The 17,226-nt window shown below is 39.3% G+C and overlaps 1 protein-coding gene across 1 annotated transcript in view; it reads left to right on the forward strand.

The window, feature by feature from the left end:
- TBCE (tubulin folding cofactor E) overlaps window positions 1-17,226 on the forward strand; it is a 56,462-nt gene that overhangs the window by 17,181 nt on the left and 22,055 nt on the right. The window contains 3 exon segments of the mRNA XM_043511405.1: window positions 7,204-7,392; window positions 9,949-10,037; window positions 13,864-13,963. Of these exon segments, the coding sequence (XP_043367340.1) occupies window positions 7,204-7,392; window positions 9,949-10,037; window positions 13,864-13,963 (378 nt within the window).

The raw sequence follows: 17,226 nt of genomic DNA on the forward strand, positions 1-17,226 counted from the left end.
AATAGTCAAAGTCCTGTGTACTCAGTGACAAGGTGGATCTAATCTAATAAAAGATCCTTTAATTTTGTTGGCATTCTGGTGCAGCAGACTAACAATTCTGCAGCAATTTCAGATAAATTGAAAATTGAGGTTCTATTTAATTAAATAGGAAAATGAAAAACCTAGTCCATGCAGTAGTCTGTCTGTTTTGATAGTCTATTTCATTTCCCACTGTCCCCACTCTTTCAGATTTCAGTTTACTGCAGATTTTTGTTCTGAAAACATAACTGTAACATAAAGGTTGTCAGAAGGAGGCTGGAGGTTTTGTCAACTGATAGAGAGCAGTTGGTTAGGGCTTTTTGGCATCCAAGGAAGCCTGGGGAAATGATATAAAATTGTGGGATAAATAGATTAGTTGGATGTTTTTGCTAAAATTATTAGCATTTAATCTTTAGGTTTTAAAGTTAGCATACCAATACAATGACGGCAATTCATACTGCTCATTCAGGCTGTTTGTAAAGACAGGAAGACAACACTGCATTGTTATAATGTCAGTTAATATTTTTAAAGTTTTCTTCATACCCGTGACGGCCAGAAACCATTGTTTTTCTTTATAAAGAAAGTTCTTGGAGTGGTTGCAGATGGGTGTTCCACTCTGGTGCGCGTGTGCCCAGTGCACCAAAGCCAGAGAACTTTACTTCCCAATAATTATAGGGACAGCACTCGTGTCTCTGGCTCCATTGCGTCCTCCATTAAGGACAGCACCATACCAACCCCCCTCAGTTCATTCTTACCACCCACGGCTTGAGTTGGAGTGTTCTGTGTGGTGTTTACATCATGCTTCTTTCTATCCATTGTTTCTGGAGGAGTTGTATATAGTTAGTTTAATAGTACCTTTAAGTTTTTGCTAGTAAGTAGCAGTCAGCAGCAGCTTTTAGACTGGTGGGATACCCTCACCAGATTTTAAACACAGCCTGTTGTGTGGGGAGGGTGTACCAAATAGTGAATCCCGCACTCGGTGCTTATTGTGCCTGGGACAGGGAGACGTTAAGGAAAGGTGCTCCATCTGCAAGTCATTCAAGAAGAGAACAAAGGTGATGAGTGACTTGTGCCTCAAGCAGCACTTTCTGGAGCAGGCCAGGGGGAACCGCTTTGACATGGAGGCCTTTGAAGCTGACATGAGGAGTTGCTCCGAGCCCAAGGTCTGATATTTCCTCGAGAGGAAGAGGGATCGCTCTCCTTCCTCTGGTCCTTCAAGGAAGAAATTTCATAAGACAAACCGATGCCATTCCAGGACTCAGAGTGATGCCTCCTCATCTAAGAGGAGCGTGCTGACTGGCACCATGATTCCTCGGGTACGTGGGAAGGAGCTGAGCCATCTAACTGCTCCCTAGTACTGTGCTGAGATCATTTGGATACTGTAACATTGACTCTGGTACCAGTGATGGGGTGTCAGTTAGTCCAGTACAGACGATGTCAGCACTGACTTTGTCTGCATCAGTATTGCCTGTTTCTATGCCATTGGCATACCAGGTGGCATCAGACCTTCTCTATCTCTCCATTCATGATTAATTCAGGAACATTTAGCTGCCATGGCTGCTGTTTATTCTGCCATATTGTTTGCATTGCCTGCTCTGGTCACAGAGTAGTCTTGTTCATCGTAAGCCGTATTCTGCACTGTCTAAGATTCAGACTGCAGAGTTGAGGGTACTGAGGGGCCCATTGACACAGACACTATCTTCAGCCCCCACAATGCCTTTAGCGCAGACCTCGTCATTGAGATCAGTGCTGCCCCTGGCTTCGGTACCATTGTCTGTCTGCTCTGGTGCCAAGTCGAAGTGTGATGCCTCTTTTGGTACTGGTGCCATCTCCATATTTGGTTTTCAGATGAGGTTGTTTGTTTTTATTCCTTGCTTGCTCTGTTGGGGGCAGGGCTTCTCAGCTACAATCAGATGACTTCCAGGGCTAGTCGAGATGGAGGGGGAAGATGTCCCCGAAGTCTCTCATGTTTGAGACAACACTCTTGGAAGTCCTCGGGATCATCCTCAGATCACCATTGGTACTGAGATTAGCATCTTTCCCATGGTGTAGTGATGGGGGTTCCTTGCTCATACCTACTGGCCACCAGTGCCGTACCCTTATCCCAGTGGCCTCCTTGGGATGTTCATCAGTTTGCAAGATTCCATTTTTTTGACCTTGTCTGGAAAAGATAGTGAGAGGTCATTCCTACTGTGCCAGCTCACCCTGAACCCCTTGTACATGAACAAGTACTCTCTCAGGAGCCTCCATTGGCCTCACTTCCTTTGACTTCCTCTTCACCAGATGACTCCACAGTACCAGATTCTTCTTCTTCCCTGTGCCTGAGGATTTTAAATCGTACCAGTGTGTCCTGAGGCATATGGCTTCTGCCTTGAGTATTCAGGCAGAATTTGTGCATGAGAATACACATAAGTTGTTGGCTATTCTCCAGTCCTCACCTCCGGGGAAGGTAGCTTTCTCAATAAATGAAGTTCTTTTGGAGCCTGTAAAGTCCTTATGGAATGCCCCAGCTTCATTGCCTCTCACAGCAAAGTGGGCTGATAAACGATATTTTGTCCATATGCAGGATTTTTTTTTTCTATTCCCATCCAGCCCTAACTCTCTTGTTGCATTGGCAGTAAATTATAGATCATAGCAGGGGAAGTACAAGTCCACAGATAAGGACCTGGAGTCGAAAAGGCTGGAATTGATGGGAGAAAAATATTCTCAACCTGATCGTTACAGGTGTGCATTGCAGATCATCAGGCACTGTTCTCTAAATACGACTTCATCAATTGGGATGCTATGTCCAAATTCACTGATAAATTGCCAGGATCCTCCAGGGAAGACTTTAAGGCAGTCATTGAGGAGGGCCATCTGGTAGCCAAAATATTATTGCAGTGAGCTCTGGACATGAAAGATGCTACCTTCAGAATTATGGCATCAGCTATGACTATGAGACGGGCCTTGTGGTTCCAGAATTCCGCCATCGCTCCAGAGGTTCAGCAGAGCATAGAAGACTTGCCTTTTGATGGTTGGCTTTTGTTTTCTGAGAAAGCTGGTGAGACTTTATGTTCTTTTAAGGACTTGTGTGCTACATTACGTTCGTTTGGAACTGGAGTATAAACCTCCAAGGGATGTCATTACGGAGATAAACCGAACTGCAGCAGTACAGCTTGCAGCGGCTTTTCTGGTAGTCAGCCTTTGCTATTTTGTAGCAAGACTTCTCCAGGTAGGGCCATAGAGGAGGAGGCCTTCTAAGTCCAATTTTAACCAGTAAGCCTGCTCTCATCCAACATTGAGCAAGCAGCCATTTTGAGCTGCACATCTAGGACACCATTCCAGTTGTGACTTCCCCATTCCCTCAGTTCACAGATAGGCTGTCTTACCTTTACAGTTCTTGGGACACAGTAACCATGGAAAAAAGGGTCCTCAACCACCATGAGATGGGGTTATGCTATCCAGTTACTGTGCTTTTCCCCACCCCTTCTCATGCCCCAACCCAATTGCTCTTTAGGGATCTTTCTCTGAACACAGGTTCAGACTCTGTCCTTTGGGAGCTATAGAGAAGATTCCCCTGCAGCATCGGGAAAAGGATTCTATTCCTGGTATTTCCTGGTCCTCAAGTCCTATATAGGAATGAGACCTATTCTCAATCTCCATTGTCTCAAAGTACAGCAAATACATGAAATTAGTCATGGTCACCCTAGCTTCTGTTGTTCCCGTATTGAATTACCACTGGTTTGCTGCCCTGGATCTTTGGGACGCTTATTTCCATGTGATGACTATTTTCCTGAGCCGCAGGAGGTTTCTGAGACTTAGTGCTGACCTGCCACAACATCCGTAAACTGTGCTCCTCTTTGGCCTGTCCTCGGCTCCATGCATTTTTACCAAATGCATGGCTGTAGTGACAGCGTACCTCAGAAAAAGAGTAATTCATGCCTTTCCATACCTGGATGGTTGGTTAGTGAGGGGCAACCCCAGAGAAAAAGTCCTTGCATGTCCAGTTCACACTGTCATCTTGATCACCTGGGTCTGGTTTTGAACAAGGGAAAATGAACAGTACTAACTCAAAAAAACCCAACTCTGAATTCATTAGGGCCCTACTAGACTCCGAGTTGAGGGCATTTCTACCAAACAAATGCTTTTGTTAGCTGTGTATGTGTCTCCGCTCTCACCCTTCAACTATGATCCAGATGTGCCTGAAGTTAGGTCATATTACGTGTTTGTCCTATTCATGGTTGGTTGAAACTGATATATCTCCCAAATTGTTAGTAGTTGGACAGTTTGGAGCAGATACCTTTGCCCATCCTGGGAATCCTGGAGTGGTGGACAAATCAGGTCAGTGTTTCCAAAGGTGTCCCCTTTGCTCGTCGTCATCCATCTGGGACCATAGTTGCTGATGCTTACACAATATGTTGGGGAGCCCATATGGGGGATTAAAGGTTCAAGGTTTGTGGAGAGAGCAGGAAGTATTGCTTCATATCAATATCCTGGAGCTTTGAGCTGTTTACAATACATGCAGGGCACAGTGATTCATGTACTCACGGACAACACCGCCACAATGTATTATGTGAACAAGCAGGGAGGTACCCGCTCCATCTGGTTTTGTCAGATGGTGACAAAAGTTCTGGCGGTTCTATATCGAAGAGAATATCATTCCCACAGCAGCTCATTTACCAGGGTCCTAGAATCACTTAACTGATTATCTTGGTAGGAATTTCTCCCAGAATTTTGAGTGGTCTCTGAACAGCGATGTGCTGAGGTCCATTGACATGTTTTCAATGAAGGACAACTAGAAGTGACATACATTTTGCTATGGAGGGCTTCTCAGTCTCCGTTCCTTAACTGATGCATTTCATTTGAACTGGAGATCGGTGCTGATGCGTACCCCCTTCCACACAACTCTCCCCCTTCCCCCAATATCCCAGTTGTTCCTCAGGTGATGCTCAAGCTGGGGATGTATCATGTCAGACTGATTATCATTGCAACGGCTTGTCCAAGACCATGCTTGTCAGTCTTTCTGTTCCTCTGCCCATTCTTCTTCCTTGGTGTCCTGATCTACTGACTCAGTACCACAGTCAAATTTTGCATCCCGTACTGAACAGTCTGCACCCCACAGCAAGGATGCTGCTTGGTTAGATTAGAAGAGAGACACTGTTTCAAAACTGTTTGACAGGTTTTCCTTAATAATAGGAAGTCTTCTACTAGGGCTTCCTATTCACCTAAGTGCAAAAGTTTTTTGATTTGATCCCTAGCCCAGGGAATTCAATCAATGCATGCCTGCATTCAGGACACTTTGGAGTACCTGTTACACCTTCAGTCTTCTGGTCTCTCAGTTCATTGAGAGCCCATGTGGTGGTGATTTTGGTGTTTCACCTTCTAGTCCAAGGGAAATCAGTTTTCTTGAAATCCATGGTAGTCAGATTTCTGAGTGGGATCATTAGTCTCTTTCCACTGGTGAAGAAAGTGATTCCTCAGTGGGGCCATAACACTGTGTTGGCTATCCTCATCAGTCCTCCATTTGAGCCCTTAGCAACTCCTCTACCAAAACACAGTGTTTCTTGTGGAAATAACTTCCACAAGAAGAGTTACTGAGCTGTGAGCCCTAATGGCAAACCCTCTGTATGCCAAGTTTTTCAAAGAAAGGGTGGCCTTGAGGGCTCACTCCAAGTTTTTCTCTAAAATGGTGTCACAATTTCATCTTAATCAGATAATGTATTTAATTGTATTTTTTTTCCCAAGCCTCATTCAAATGCAGATGAACAGCATCTTCATTCCTTGGGTGTGAGACTATGCTTGGTGTTTTATTTTGATAGAACTGAGCCTTTTTTGTTTCCATTTCACATCAGCTGAAGGGTCAAGCATTCTCTGTACAAATGATTTGCAGGTGGATAACATCCTGTGTTACAACGGTGAATGGGATAGCTTTGTCTTCACCTCCACAAAGTTTGAGTTCATTCAACAGGGGCCCAAGCATCTCAGTTGCGTTTCTCAGTGACATTTCAATATTAGACATTTTGCAGAGCTGCTACAGGGTCTTCCATACATACATCTACCAAGCATTATGCTATTATGACTGCATCTAGGTCAGGTGCAAATTTTGGAAAGGCAGTTCTGTGGTCGTTCTTCAAGTAGTCTCCGACCCCTTCCTAATGATATTGCTTATGAGTCATTTGAGTGGAATACACATCTGCAACCACTTGAAGAAAAGATGGTTACCTACCTGTACAGTAACTTTGTTCTTTGAGATGTGGAAGCAGATGTGTATTCCATGACCCACCCTCTCTCCTCTCTGCATTGGAGTCTCAATTCTTGATGATCGGTGTGAAGGAACTTGGGGGAAGGGGGATGTTGGGGTGGCATTGACCTTTAATTGCCAGAGGAGGGGCTACCGGGCCAGAGGGCGCAAATGGTGCAGCTGTGGGCACTGATAAGCAAAGTTCTCTGGCTTTGATTCACAGGGTGCATGCACACCTGAGTGGAGTACACATCTGCACCCACATCTCGAAGAACAGCAGCTACTGTACAGGTAGATGACTGTTGTCTTTGGATCTGGAGCACGATGATATAGCAAGGAATACTACAGCTATCTGTGGAATACACAAAGCCCTGACAATTATTAATATGATCATTTTTACATGTACCTGAGATGGATAATATTTTTAGTTATGATTCTTTTAAAACAGTTACTTTAATTTTAACAATACCCAGAAATAACCCATTGCTGTGAATACAGTTCACTTCTGTTTTTCTAGAAATTAAGATTTTTTTTTTAAGGAGTGGAATTAGGAAGAATTTAGTTCTCTGTTATAATCTCATTACATTGGTACAAGTGCTGCTAATAACATCTATTGGGGGGAAACTGGAGATTATACAACTTCTGTTGATTGCAGTAAGGGGTGAGTGTGCTGCTTGATACTGCACAACTGCATAATTCTACACCAGTAGTAGAATGATACCATATTTTTTCTAATGTTACTCAAAGTAAAAATAATTTTAAACCCTGAGAACAGGAAACTATTACCATAATTGCAGCATGCCTGTAACATATTTTACGCTGAATTACTGATATGCCTTCTCAGCATTAACTGTATTTTAACAGTTTTTTGTCTGGAAGTTATAACCATTACTACTGTTTTGTATTTCCTTTTTTTTTTTTTTTTTTTACACATCCTCTCTTTCTCTCTCTCTCCACCCTTCCAGTCACCCGACAGGAGGATCCTTTATCCGTCCAAACAAGGCAAATTTTGGTGTGGATTTTCTTACTGCAGTAAAGAACCGCTATGGATTGAATGATGAGCAAGATGTTGAGTGTGAGAAAGAGAATGCTTTAGTCATTGGAAAGAAGACTGTGGAACTTGTTGGTTTTGACTCTGTTATAGAACAACAAAGGCAAGTGTCATTTATATATGTAAATCTGAGTTGTATTATGGAGATATTGATATTGACACCATAATTAAGGCTGAGTTGAGTTTTGTCCTTTAAATCAGGAATTCAGCTTTTGTTATATATGAAAACTTTGTGTAGCCTCCTCAAAAATAAAACACTTACTCTGAGTGCAGATTTTTTTTTCCTGAGAATTTACAAATGAATCTGTTAATTAGTTTAGGAATTAAAATTAATTAAAATGTGTCCTTTTAAGATATAGCATCTCATGTCAGACATTTTTTGCCTTTTAAAAGTCTTAGTAACAGTATGACACAGACTCATCAAACTTTCCAAAAAGTTAACTCACTAAAGTCTTATGCATAGGCTACATTTGAATAATTTGTAAGATTAATGTTTTCCTCCTGTAATTTTTCATAACTGAAAATTTAATCCAGTCTGGATCCACAAACACTATTGTGTTGAGTTATGGTTTCTGCCACTGGAGAAACTTGTCATTATGGAGGAAAAATGGGGCGGGGGAAGGATGATCGTTAAACCTAGGAAGAATAATCCACATGTAGCTTTTGTGCACAAAATTTTAGGGAGTTTTTACTATTTGGGAAGTTGAAAGGTCTCTGACGGTGCAAACAGTTAAGATTGGATTGGGTGCCCTAATTGTGTATTTCCATAGTTTAACATGTTTGGGGATGGAAGTTAAGTTTAACCTTAACTGTGAATTTTCTGGGTTGATAACACTTGGTTTGGGATAATTGCAGCATGTCTGTAACATATTTTACGCTGAATTACTGATATGCCTTCTCAGCATTAACTGTATTTTAACAGTTTTTGTCTGGGAGTTATAACCATGATTCTGTATTAGATATTCACAGACTCCAGGGATTGGATGACTTGAGCCTGTAGCATAGCTTTTGGGCATATGTTTTTTTAAAAACTTATGAGAGTAACCTTTTCATTAAACATTTATATCTCTCGTGTTTTTTGCTGGAACTTTTTGCGGTGGGAGGGTTAAACATTTGTCTAGCATTATGAACTCAAACTCAACAACATTGTGCTAGAGAGTATAAAAACCAGAAAGTGAAATGACCTGAAGACAGAAGCTGAAACTCATTAGTTTCACTGTTCCAGTTGAATTGAATGCCCCAAACCCTCATGATGAACAGTATATCAGATTTGTAAAGCTCTTCATGTTTAGTTAATACAAGATGTAGTAACACAGGCCAGGAATTTCTTTTAATGGCTATCTTGACAATGTTACTTTTTAAAATTATGCATCCAAAACATCTTTCACCCTAACATCTTTACTATATGCATGTATTGTGCATCTCTTGCCAGTAGCAGGCTGACAAAAGTAAAGAACATTATATTTAATATTGCAATTATTTGTTTATATAAATTGGGCCATAATTACTCTATAAGCTTTTTGATATATAAAGGTGTAACTCTTTCAATTTTTAGTGCTCCTCTCTTATGCATGTGTAATGAGTTATATTTTGCTTCCGATGGAGAATATGTACCTTAACTGGTGAGATTTCTAGTTCATATTAGTATACCACCTCAAGCTGCGATCTTGTCAGATCTTGGTTGGGAGATATCCAAGAAACTTATTAATATAGCACCACAATTTGCATTACGTTTTATAGACTAATCAGACACAATCCCAATTCCTAGGTGCTCACAGTCTGACTTCACACAACAAGAGGTAATGACAGCAATTTGAGGGCTAAAGTAAGGAAATGTAGTTTATCATGAGATTAGCATTTGTCATACACATTAATGGGTTCCTTTTAAAATTTGTTAATGTTTTATGATTGTTGTACAGTGTATGATTTGTTAGTGTTTTAATGTCGGTATCAACTCAGCTCAGTGGTGACTATGTTCTGTGAATAAAAAAATCAAGGGTTGAAAGCCCACAGTACCAGTAATGAGGAATTGTCTTCACCTATTCTAAGTGGCTCTCATTCTTCTATCTGGGAAAGAAGAGGAGGAGGAAATTAGTTATTTGTTGATAATCGGTGTGGTGTATGGAATGGGCTGCACATATGCTGGTGTCTCCATGGCGCTCCTGTAGCAGTTGGGTGGTCTTGACTTAGTAGATACTGAATCAATTCGTCTCCTCCCACAAATGTCATTAGAGGCTACTGAACAGTTGAAAATACCATTTTTTTTTCCAGAAGAGACTTAAACCAAAGGTACTGATCATTTTATAATTTAAAATTCCTGTAGCGCTTGTTGTAAGAGCCTGGATGTTCCAAATTACGTTACTAAATTTTACCTACTTGAATTACTCTGTATGATTTAAATCTGATGGGGTCATTTTCTTTGCTGCTTTTACAAATTGTTCTGTAATGTTGCTGAAGGGTATTACATGGGAGCATTTCTGTGATTTAGATGAAGATGATACCACTATCTGGTAATATAGTGTTTGTATAGTAATTGTAAAAAGAATGTAAAATGCATATTGTTTAGATTTAATATCTGAGTGCTTTTATACAATATATAATCTGTGTTGCTTTTCTCTGTTTGTATATAAATTAACATTCAGTATTTTTTTTCATGTAGTCAGCTGAACAAATTGGTAGACATCTCAGTGAGCGAATGTGCAGTGAGCCATGCTGGTCAGAAAGAGGAAATCAGCAGAACGTGTCCTAGTATCCTTTTCTAAAAGTGTTTTATTATGTGCATAAAGCATCTTTGATTTATGTAAGCATTCCAGGTGTATCTGCAGACATTAAGGGATTAAATTTACATCTTTTCAGAGCTTATTTTAAAATCAGTTTAGTTCATTTTTATTAAATTTAGGAGCTTAATTCAGTCTGTCCTCTAACTATAAATGCTTTTGAATGGTAGAAATTTCATAATAATGGGCACAAGTAGCTGTAATTAAGATACATTATAGCTTAAAGATATCTCATCGTGAAATAGGAATTATAAATTCTAATTCTATAGTATGAGACAATATATTAATGTAATGTTTAAGAAAAGTTTTGTAAATGGGTTCCAATAATTCATGGATTAGGAACCGAATCTTATGGGGTTCCAGGTGCTTCTGCATAGATTTTTTTAGGTTAATCTTTCTATCTACCCAATGGGGCTCAGTGCTAGAAGATACCATCAGAGATGCTTAGTTTTGCAGTTCTCAAACTGTGGATTTGTGTCTCCAGAGATAATACACTTGTTAACAGCAAAAACATTTGTAAATAAATAAATACTATATAAAAATGAGAAATAACAGACCTCAACCCTATTGTCCCTCTGCAAATTTGTGTACACGGAGTCAATCCCTTACCTTTCTCTAAAAGTGCAAAGTTTCAAAAAGTTCAATGAATAGAAGATTGTTGGGGGCAGAATGGATCTGGACAAGGAGAAGAAGTCTGGAGATAAATGTGAGAAGGGAGGGGCAGGCAGTAGAAACAAATGTGAAACTGTTTGAGCAGCACATTCCAGAAGTCTTGAGGTCTTTGAGTGTAGCCTTCGTTGATTTGAGATCTACCATACCATTCTCTCACTAGAAGGGAAAACCTATAATGGCATCTGGCTGTAAAAGAGACCCAGTTTGGGAATATTTTAATGAAGTCCCTCTACCTGTGGGTAAGACAGGCATGCGTGCAAAATGCAAACAGCAACAAAGAAATGTAAGGCCTCATTGCCCGAATGAAACAACATCATGAGACATGCTCCTTCTCAGGAGAAAGCTGCGTTGAAGATGATGAAAGGAACATGTCTGAACATGCAGGATCTTCGGGTTGGTAAACTATTTTTTATTTCATATTCCTTTCTTAAGGACTGCCTGTCTTCCTTCTGGAATATTCTTGAATTCTCATGTTTGAGTAAAAAATATACAGCTGCATTTTAGATGCAGTTGTGTTAAAAAAAAAAAAATATATATATAGCTGAAATAGGCACATCATCTTTTTACAGTTTCACCTCTAAAGTAGTACTGAGTGTCGGTGAATGCAATGAATAATACTAAATGAGCAGATGGTGATAATAATAACTGCATTGACTTACTTTGTTTAGGAGAATCCATCGTCAACATACAGGATATTGAAGACTGTCAACCTTCAAGATCACTATCATTTTCTATAGTGTCAGCGTTATCTGCCAGGGACAGTGTTTCAGTCACATCATGTATGTCACATAGCCACAGTATATCACCTGTGGCAAAAAGGAAAAAAAATTTCCATCCAGAAACAACCATAGATAAGTTTGTGATAAGAACCAGCAGATTACAAAAAGAGGTAATTGATGAAAAAATTGTCCGGTTTGTTTATGCAATAAGCTCTCCTTTCCGTATGATTGAGAACCCACACTTCATTAACATGTTTCAGTCATTAAAACCAGGATACAGTCCACCCAACAGAGCAGGTGTCACAGGCAAATTGCTGGATAAAGTGTGTGAAAGAGAAATTGTGCAGTGTGCAAAAGGTCGAGAGGGTGAAATTGTTAACCTGAGTCTTGATGGGTGGAGCAATGTCCACAATAATCCTGTTTGTGCTTGTGTAACAACAGAAGGGAATGTCTTCCTTACAGAAACAATTGATACATCAGGAAATGCACACACAGCAGAATACTTACAAGAAGTAGCAGTAAAAGCTATAACAAACTTGGGGAAAAATTCAAATGTTTGGTATGCAGGTTGGTTACAGACAATGCTGCAAATGTATCAAAGATGAGAAAAAATTTAGAAGAGAGTCCCAAGCTACTAACACACGGTTGCAGTGCTCATTTGATGCACCTCCTAGCCAAAGACTTCAGTGTTCCAGAAATAAAGGCTAATGTTGTTGAAATTGCAAAATACTTCTGGAACAACCACTTTGCAGCAGTTAGCTAACTCTCCCACAAGACATGCGATGGAACTCCGTAATGGACTTTTTTGAGCACTATATCAAGAACTGACCTAATCTGATGACAGTTTGGCTGTGACAGTGCCATTTATTTTTTCACGATTTTGTCATAGAGTTCTCAACATTGGGCTTAAGAGAAATGTTGAACACCTGTTGGGTACCCTGAAGCCTGGAACAAAATGCAAATAGCTGTTTTATTGCTGACGCTATTGAAATTTGGAAGGAACCGAGTGAGTTCTTAATAAAAGAAGTATGCAATGACAGAGTTAAATTACAAGCATTAAAAAAATGATTCACTTTGGATTCAGAGACTGTTGAAATGATGATCTCACTTTTGACAACAGTAGCTTCTTCTGCTGGCGTAGAAAGAAAATATTCTTCCTTTGGACTAATTCATTCCAAATTGAGAAATCATTTGGGACCTAAAAAAGCAAGAAAGCTTGTTTTTTTCTTTTCCAGATTATGAACAAACAGGAAAATGAAGGTGAAGATGACTGAGTTAGCTGCAAAAGCCAATATTTTAAGTTTCTCATGTTGACCTGGCTGACATTGTCTATTTTAATTCTTGGGATTTAAAAAAAAAAAAAATCATTAACTATTTGTTGAAAACAATTTTAACAAAAACAACCCTGATTTTAAAATACTTTAATGTTTAACTAAATTCAAAAATTTATATGCTTGTTTTGTTAAAATATTATGTTTGCCGTTGAAGAAAAAAATCCATAATACATAACGTTGTTGTTTTATTTAAATAAAACAATTTAAATGTCTGTCTGGTGATGTCCTCCTTCTAATACAGCATGGCAAGAAACTCCTCCAAATATTCATGATTAACCTGTTGAATTGGAGATGGTTCACCTCCCAATAACTTCATAAATATCTGCTTCAATTACCTTTGGTAATTGAAATAACCAAACAATCATTCATTTTTCTGATTTAAAACTAATCTGAAAAGCTTTCAGAATAAATCACTTAAAAATGTATAGTGTGTACCTTCTAAAAACGAAACCTACGTTTATCTCTGAGTTGTGAAGAATATGTATTAAGGCTATAACAACCAACAAGAACACACTTTTATGTAGAAATCCATGATTAAATAGTCTTCCTGACTAGTGATTTTAAACATGATTTAAATCAAATCTACCCTGGTAACTACCATCATTTATCAGAAGCTGCATTGTTGGTAACAAAGAAAAAATTTAGTGTAGATACGGCCATAAAAATTGCTGCTGTTACTGGAGAAGCACTTTATTCATGGGCATCAGTGGCTGTGAATATGTAGTCAATAATAATTCCATTTCTTACATTTTGTGGTTATGTTTCCAAAATACATAGCAAGAATTGTATACAGTGTTAGTAAATGAACAAATAAGAATTGTATATTCTTTACTCTAGACATAAACACTCTTCTGGACTTGTAGAACTGAGTTGTTTTATAAGTCTTAATGTACTATTTCTGTAATAGATTCCAGGATACAAACTAGGAGTAACTGAGCTGTAGTATCTGTTAGCTTAGACAGACTTACTCTGCTATATTTTGGTTCAAGAACACAATAGTTGTAAAGTTATACCTCTGTTCTCGGAAAAAAGTTCAGAATTCTAATACATTTTTCTTAAAGTGAATTCTCAGATATCAGGAGTATAAATCTATCAAAAAATCTGTTGCCATCCTGGGAGAAAGTAACAGATATTGCTTGTCAAGTTCAGAATCTGGAAAGTCTTGATCTCAGGTGTGTGTGTGTGTGTGTGTGTGTGTGTGTGTGTGTGTATATAATTGTTCCAAATTGTGGTTTTTGTTTTTGTTTTTTTTAATTGGGTATCTAGTCTTTTTCTGGATGTGCGATACCTTCCAATAGTGTGTCATATCAAGGAAAGAATAGATTCCCAAGGATGTTTGACTGTGTGAAACCAAATTCTCCAAAAGTGTTTAGGGTAGACATTTTTGTCTTGTCTACATGTCTCAAAGCTTTAAAGGAATACTATATACCAGAAAATCACAATTCCGTCTCAAAAATGAGTATATATTATTGTTACAAATGAAGCCCCTAAGACTGCTATGGTTGAAAGAAACTCCTAAGACTGTTGTGATTGCTTCTCTATTTTTGGTTGTTTACTTCCTGTATTTGACATTTCCTTATGTATAGTCAATTTAATCATTTGCTAGTATATACTTGGCAAGGGGAAAATTGACTAATAAATTCCTTGTAAACATCAACAGGGGGCTGAAAAACCCTTAAGGTTTATAGAAAAGCTATTTTTAAAATATTCAGAAAAATACTATTTAAAGGGTGCTCTCTTAGAAACTAGACTTAAAAAAATCAAGTTGATAGTATCTCTTTGAATCAGAATGGTAAGATGGGCCCTATGGAATTTCACAGTGAAAAACATTAAACAACCGTACTGCAATTAAGGTGACAGTTGCAAACCTTTTGGATGTACTCTCTCATCCTCACTGAGGGAGCTCATTTTGCAGCTACTAAGACTAGCTAATTTTATTAATTATCTATTTTCATTGTTGTTTTTCAGATCTATTTTTCCTTGTATTGTAAAGTTGATAACTTAGAGTTTTATCTTTTAATGTAGGAAGGCTTTAAAACAAACTTGTTTTCTTTTTCTTGAATTGTTTTTAGCTGTCTTGGGACTCCTGGTGCTGTTGTTAATCCCTCCCTCCGATTGTCCCAGTACGCTTTTGTTCAAGAGTCTGATTTTTATCTAGAGCATCGTGTTTTATTCAGAATGTTCATCTTTCACCAAACTGAAGTATCCCAAATGCTTCAGGGGCACTGCCTTGATTTCTCTGGGACCCAGTCCACACCTGAGTTGAAAAAATTCTAGTGGATCACAGTGACAAAACTGCTGGGAAATATCTGTGACAATATTGATGTGTTGGCACATTCCTACTACGCACATTAAACCCCCCACCCTTAGGGGAGAAGAGTAGAGGCAGCTAAGTGGGACTTGAGATCTCACTTTTGTATGGGTATTTAGGCCTGTCTAATTGTTAGAAATAGATCTCAGAGAAATTAGATGGATGGGGATTTGAAGGTAAGGGACTTCAGTACTCTGTGGGCAATCTAATTTTGTATTTGTAATTTTGGCAGAGGAAACTGGAGATGTGCTCCTTTTTATATTTTGTATGAGTCTAGTAGTATTTTTTTAGGTACAGTAGAGCCTCCGAGTTATGAAAACCTCGAATATGGAGGTTGTTTGTAACTCTGAACAAAACATTATGATCTTTCAAAAGTTTACAACTGCACAGTGACTTACTACAGCTTTGAAACTTATTATGCAGAAGAAAAATGCTGCTTTTAACCATCTTAATTTTAATGAAACAAGCACAGAAAGTTTCCTTACCTTGTCAAATCTTTTTTTTAAACTTTCCCTTTTAAAAATAGTTTACATTTAACACAGTACAGTACTGTATTTGCTTTTTTTGTCTCTGTTGCTGCATCATTGCGTACTTCTGGTTCCAAATGAGACGTGCGATTGACCAGTTAGTTTGTAACTCTGGTGTTCTACTGTAGTTGCACCATGAGTGGCAGATATAATAGGCAAGAGAAGACTGCCACCGGACCCCCAGTTGTGGGGTTTGGTGAGGGAAGTTTTTGCTTTTATTATTCCCCATGCAGGTTGCAAGGCAGCTGAGAGGCAGTATGTGCTATTCAGCTTCCTGGGTTCATCAGTAATCTACCTGGGCCCCAGCAAGATTACTGATGAACCCAGGAAGCTGAGTAGCAAATACCACCTCCTCAGCACCCCTGAACCTGCATGGGATGTATCAAAAGCTTCGGGAAGACGCTTTTCCCTGGGGTGGCTTGGGGGGAGGTGGGGGAGCCATGGCACGACCACGAGAGGTCCGGGGCACCTTCAGGCAGGTGTGGGGGGGGGGGGGGGCCCTTGGGGCACCTCCGGGCAGGGAGTCTTGAGGCTTTGGCCACAGGGCGGGGGGGCGGAACCAGGGGCTAGCCTGTCCAAAGGGGGGCTCCAGCCACCACCCATGAGTTACACACGCATACTGATTGTTGAAGAGGCTGAGACTGGAGTTTTCACTGAGGAACCTATTCTCAGGAGAACAACTTCTGATGGGGCTCTATTTTTTTCCATAATTTCATGGCCAAGGAATTTGCAACAGAATTATGTTTGTGAAATCTTAACTTTTTTATTTAAATAAATAGGGCAACCCCCTTACGGAAACTGTAAGAACACCTCCAAATGTGAACTGATACAGTGTGATCTTCCTGAGTTTGTAAGCAGACAGCTTGAAACCATAACTCAGACAAACTTTCCGTTCATCAGCATGGAGTATATTAACTCAAACATGTTTAAATATTAACATTAACACTTTGAAAGTTGATCCTTTTTAAGTAGAAATATTCAGCTAATGTTACCCATCATTGTTGGAAGAAATAGCAAAATATTAGGATAAGGGACAGTATGGCGGCTGGTTATTGTCATGGTTTGAACGTTTGGGGAATTAGGAGTGCAGGTTCCCTTACTCCCAAATTAAGCTGCCTCTTCCCCGATCCCACAAGGGTAGGGAAAGACAAGATGCACTCCCCCAGTACCAAAAGACTCCTGGGTACCAAAAATCTTCCATACCTTTCTCTGTGTCAAAAGTCACAATTGTCCCCATAGTAGCGTCCAAGGGCTCCCTGGTCAATTTCTACAATGTAGTTGTGTCAATACTAAAACCTGAGGCAAACTGAAATTTGATGGCGACATAAAATAAACTGAATTTAATATCAAAATAAAAAAGGAATGGTTTACTGACTGTATTCCTTCTCCTACTTAGTTCAGTTTAAAAAAAGACCCCAATTTTTAAATTGAAGCTGTTGGAGATTTTCCATTTGTTTGCAGAATTCAGCGCCAGAATGCTGCCAAAAATGAAGTTGCTGCAGGATTTAGGCCCAGTTTGCTGCAGGGTATACAGGGCCTTGACTAGTATCGGTAGGAAAAATAAGATAATTATTTTTAATTACTCTGATATAAAGTT

The sequence above is a fragment of the Dermochelys coriacea genome, chromosome 3, assembly GCF_009764565.3.
Source record: "Dermochelys coriacea isolate rDerCor1 chromosome 3, rDerCor1.pri.v4, whole genome shotgun sequence".
Taxonomy (NCBI): domain Eukaryota; kingdom Metazoa; phylum Chordata; order Testudines; family Dermochelyidae; genus Dermochelys; species Dermochelys coriacea.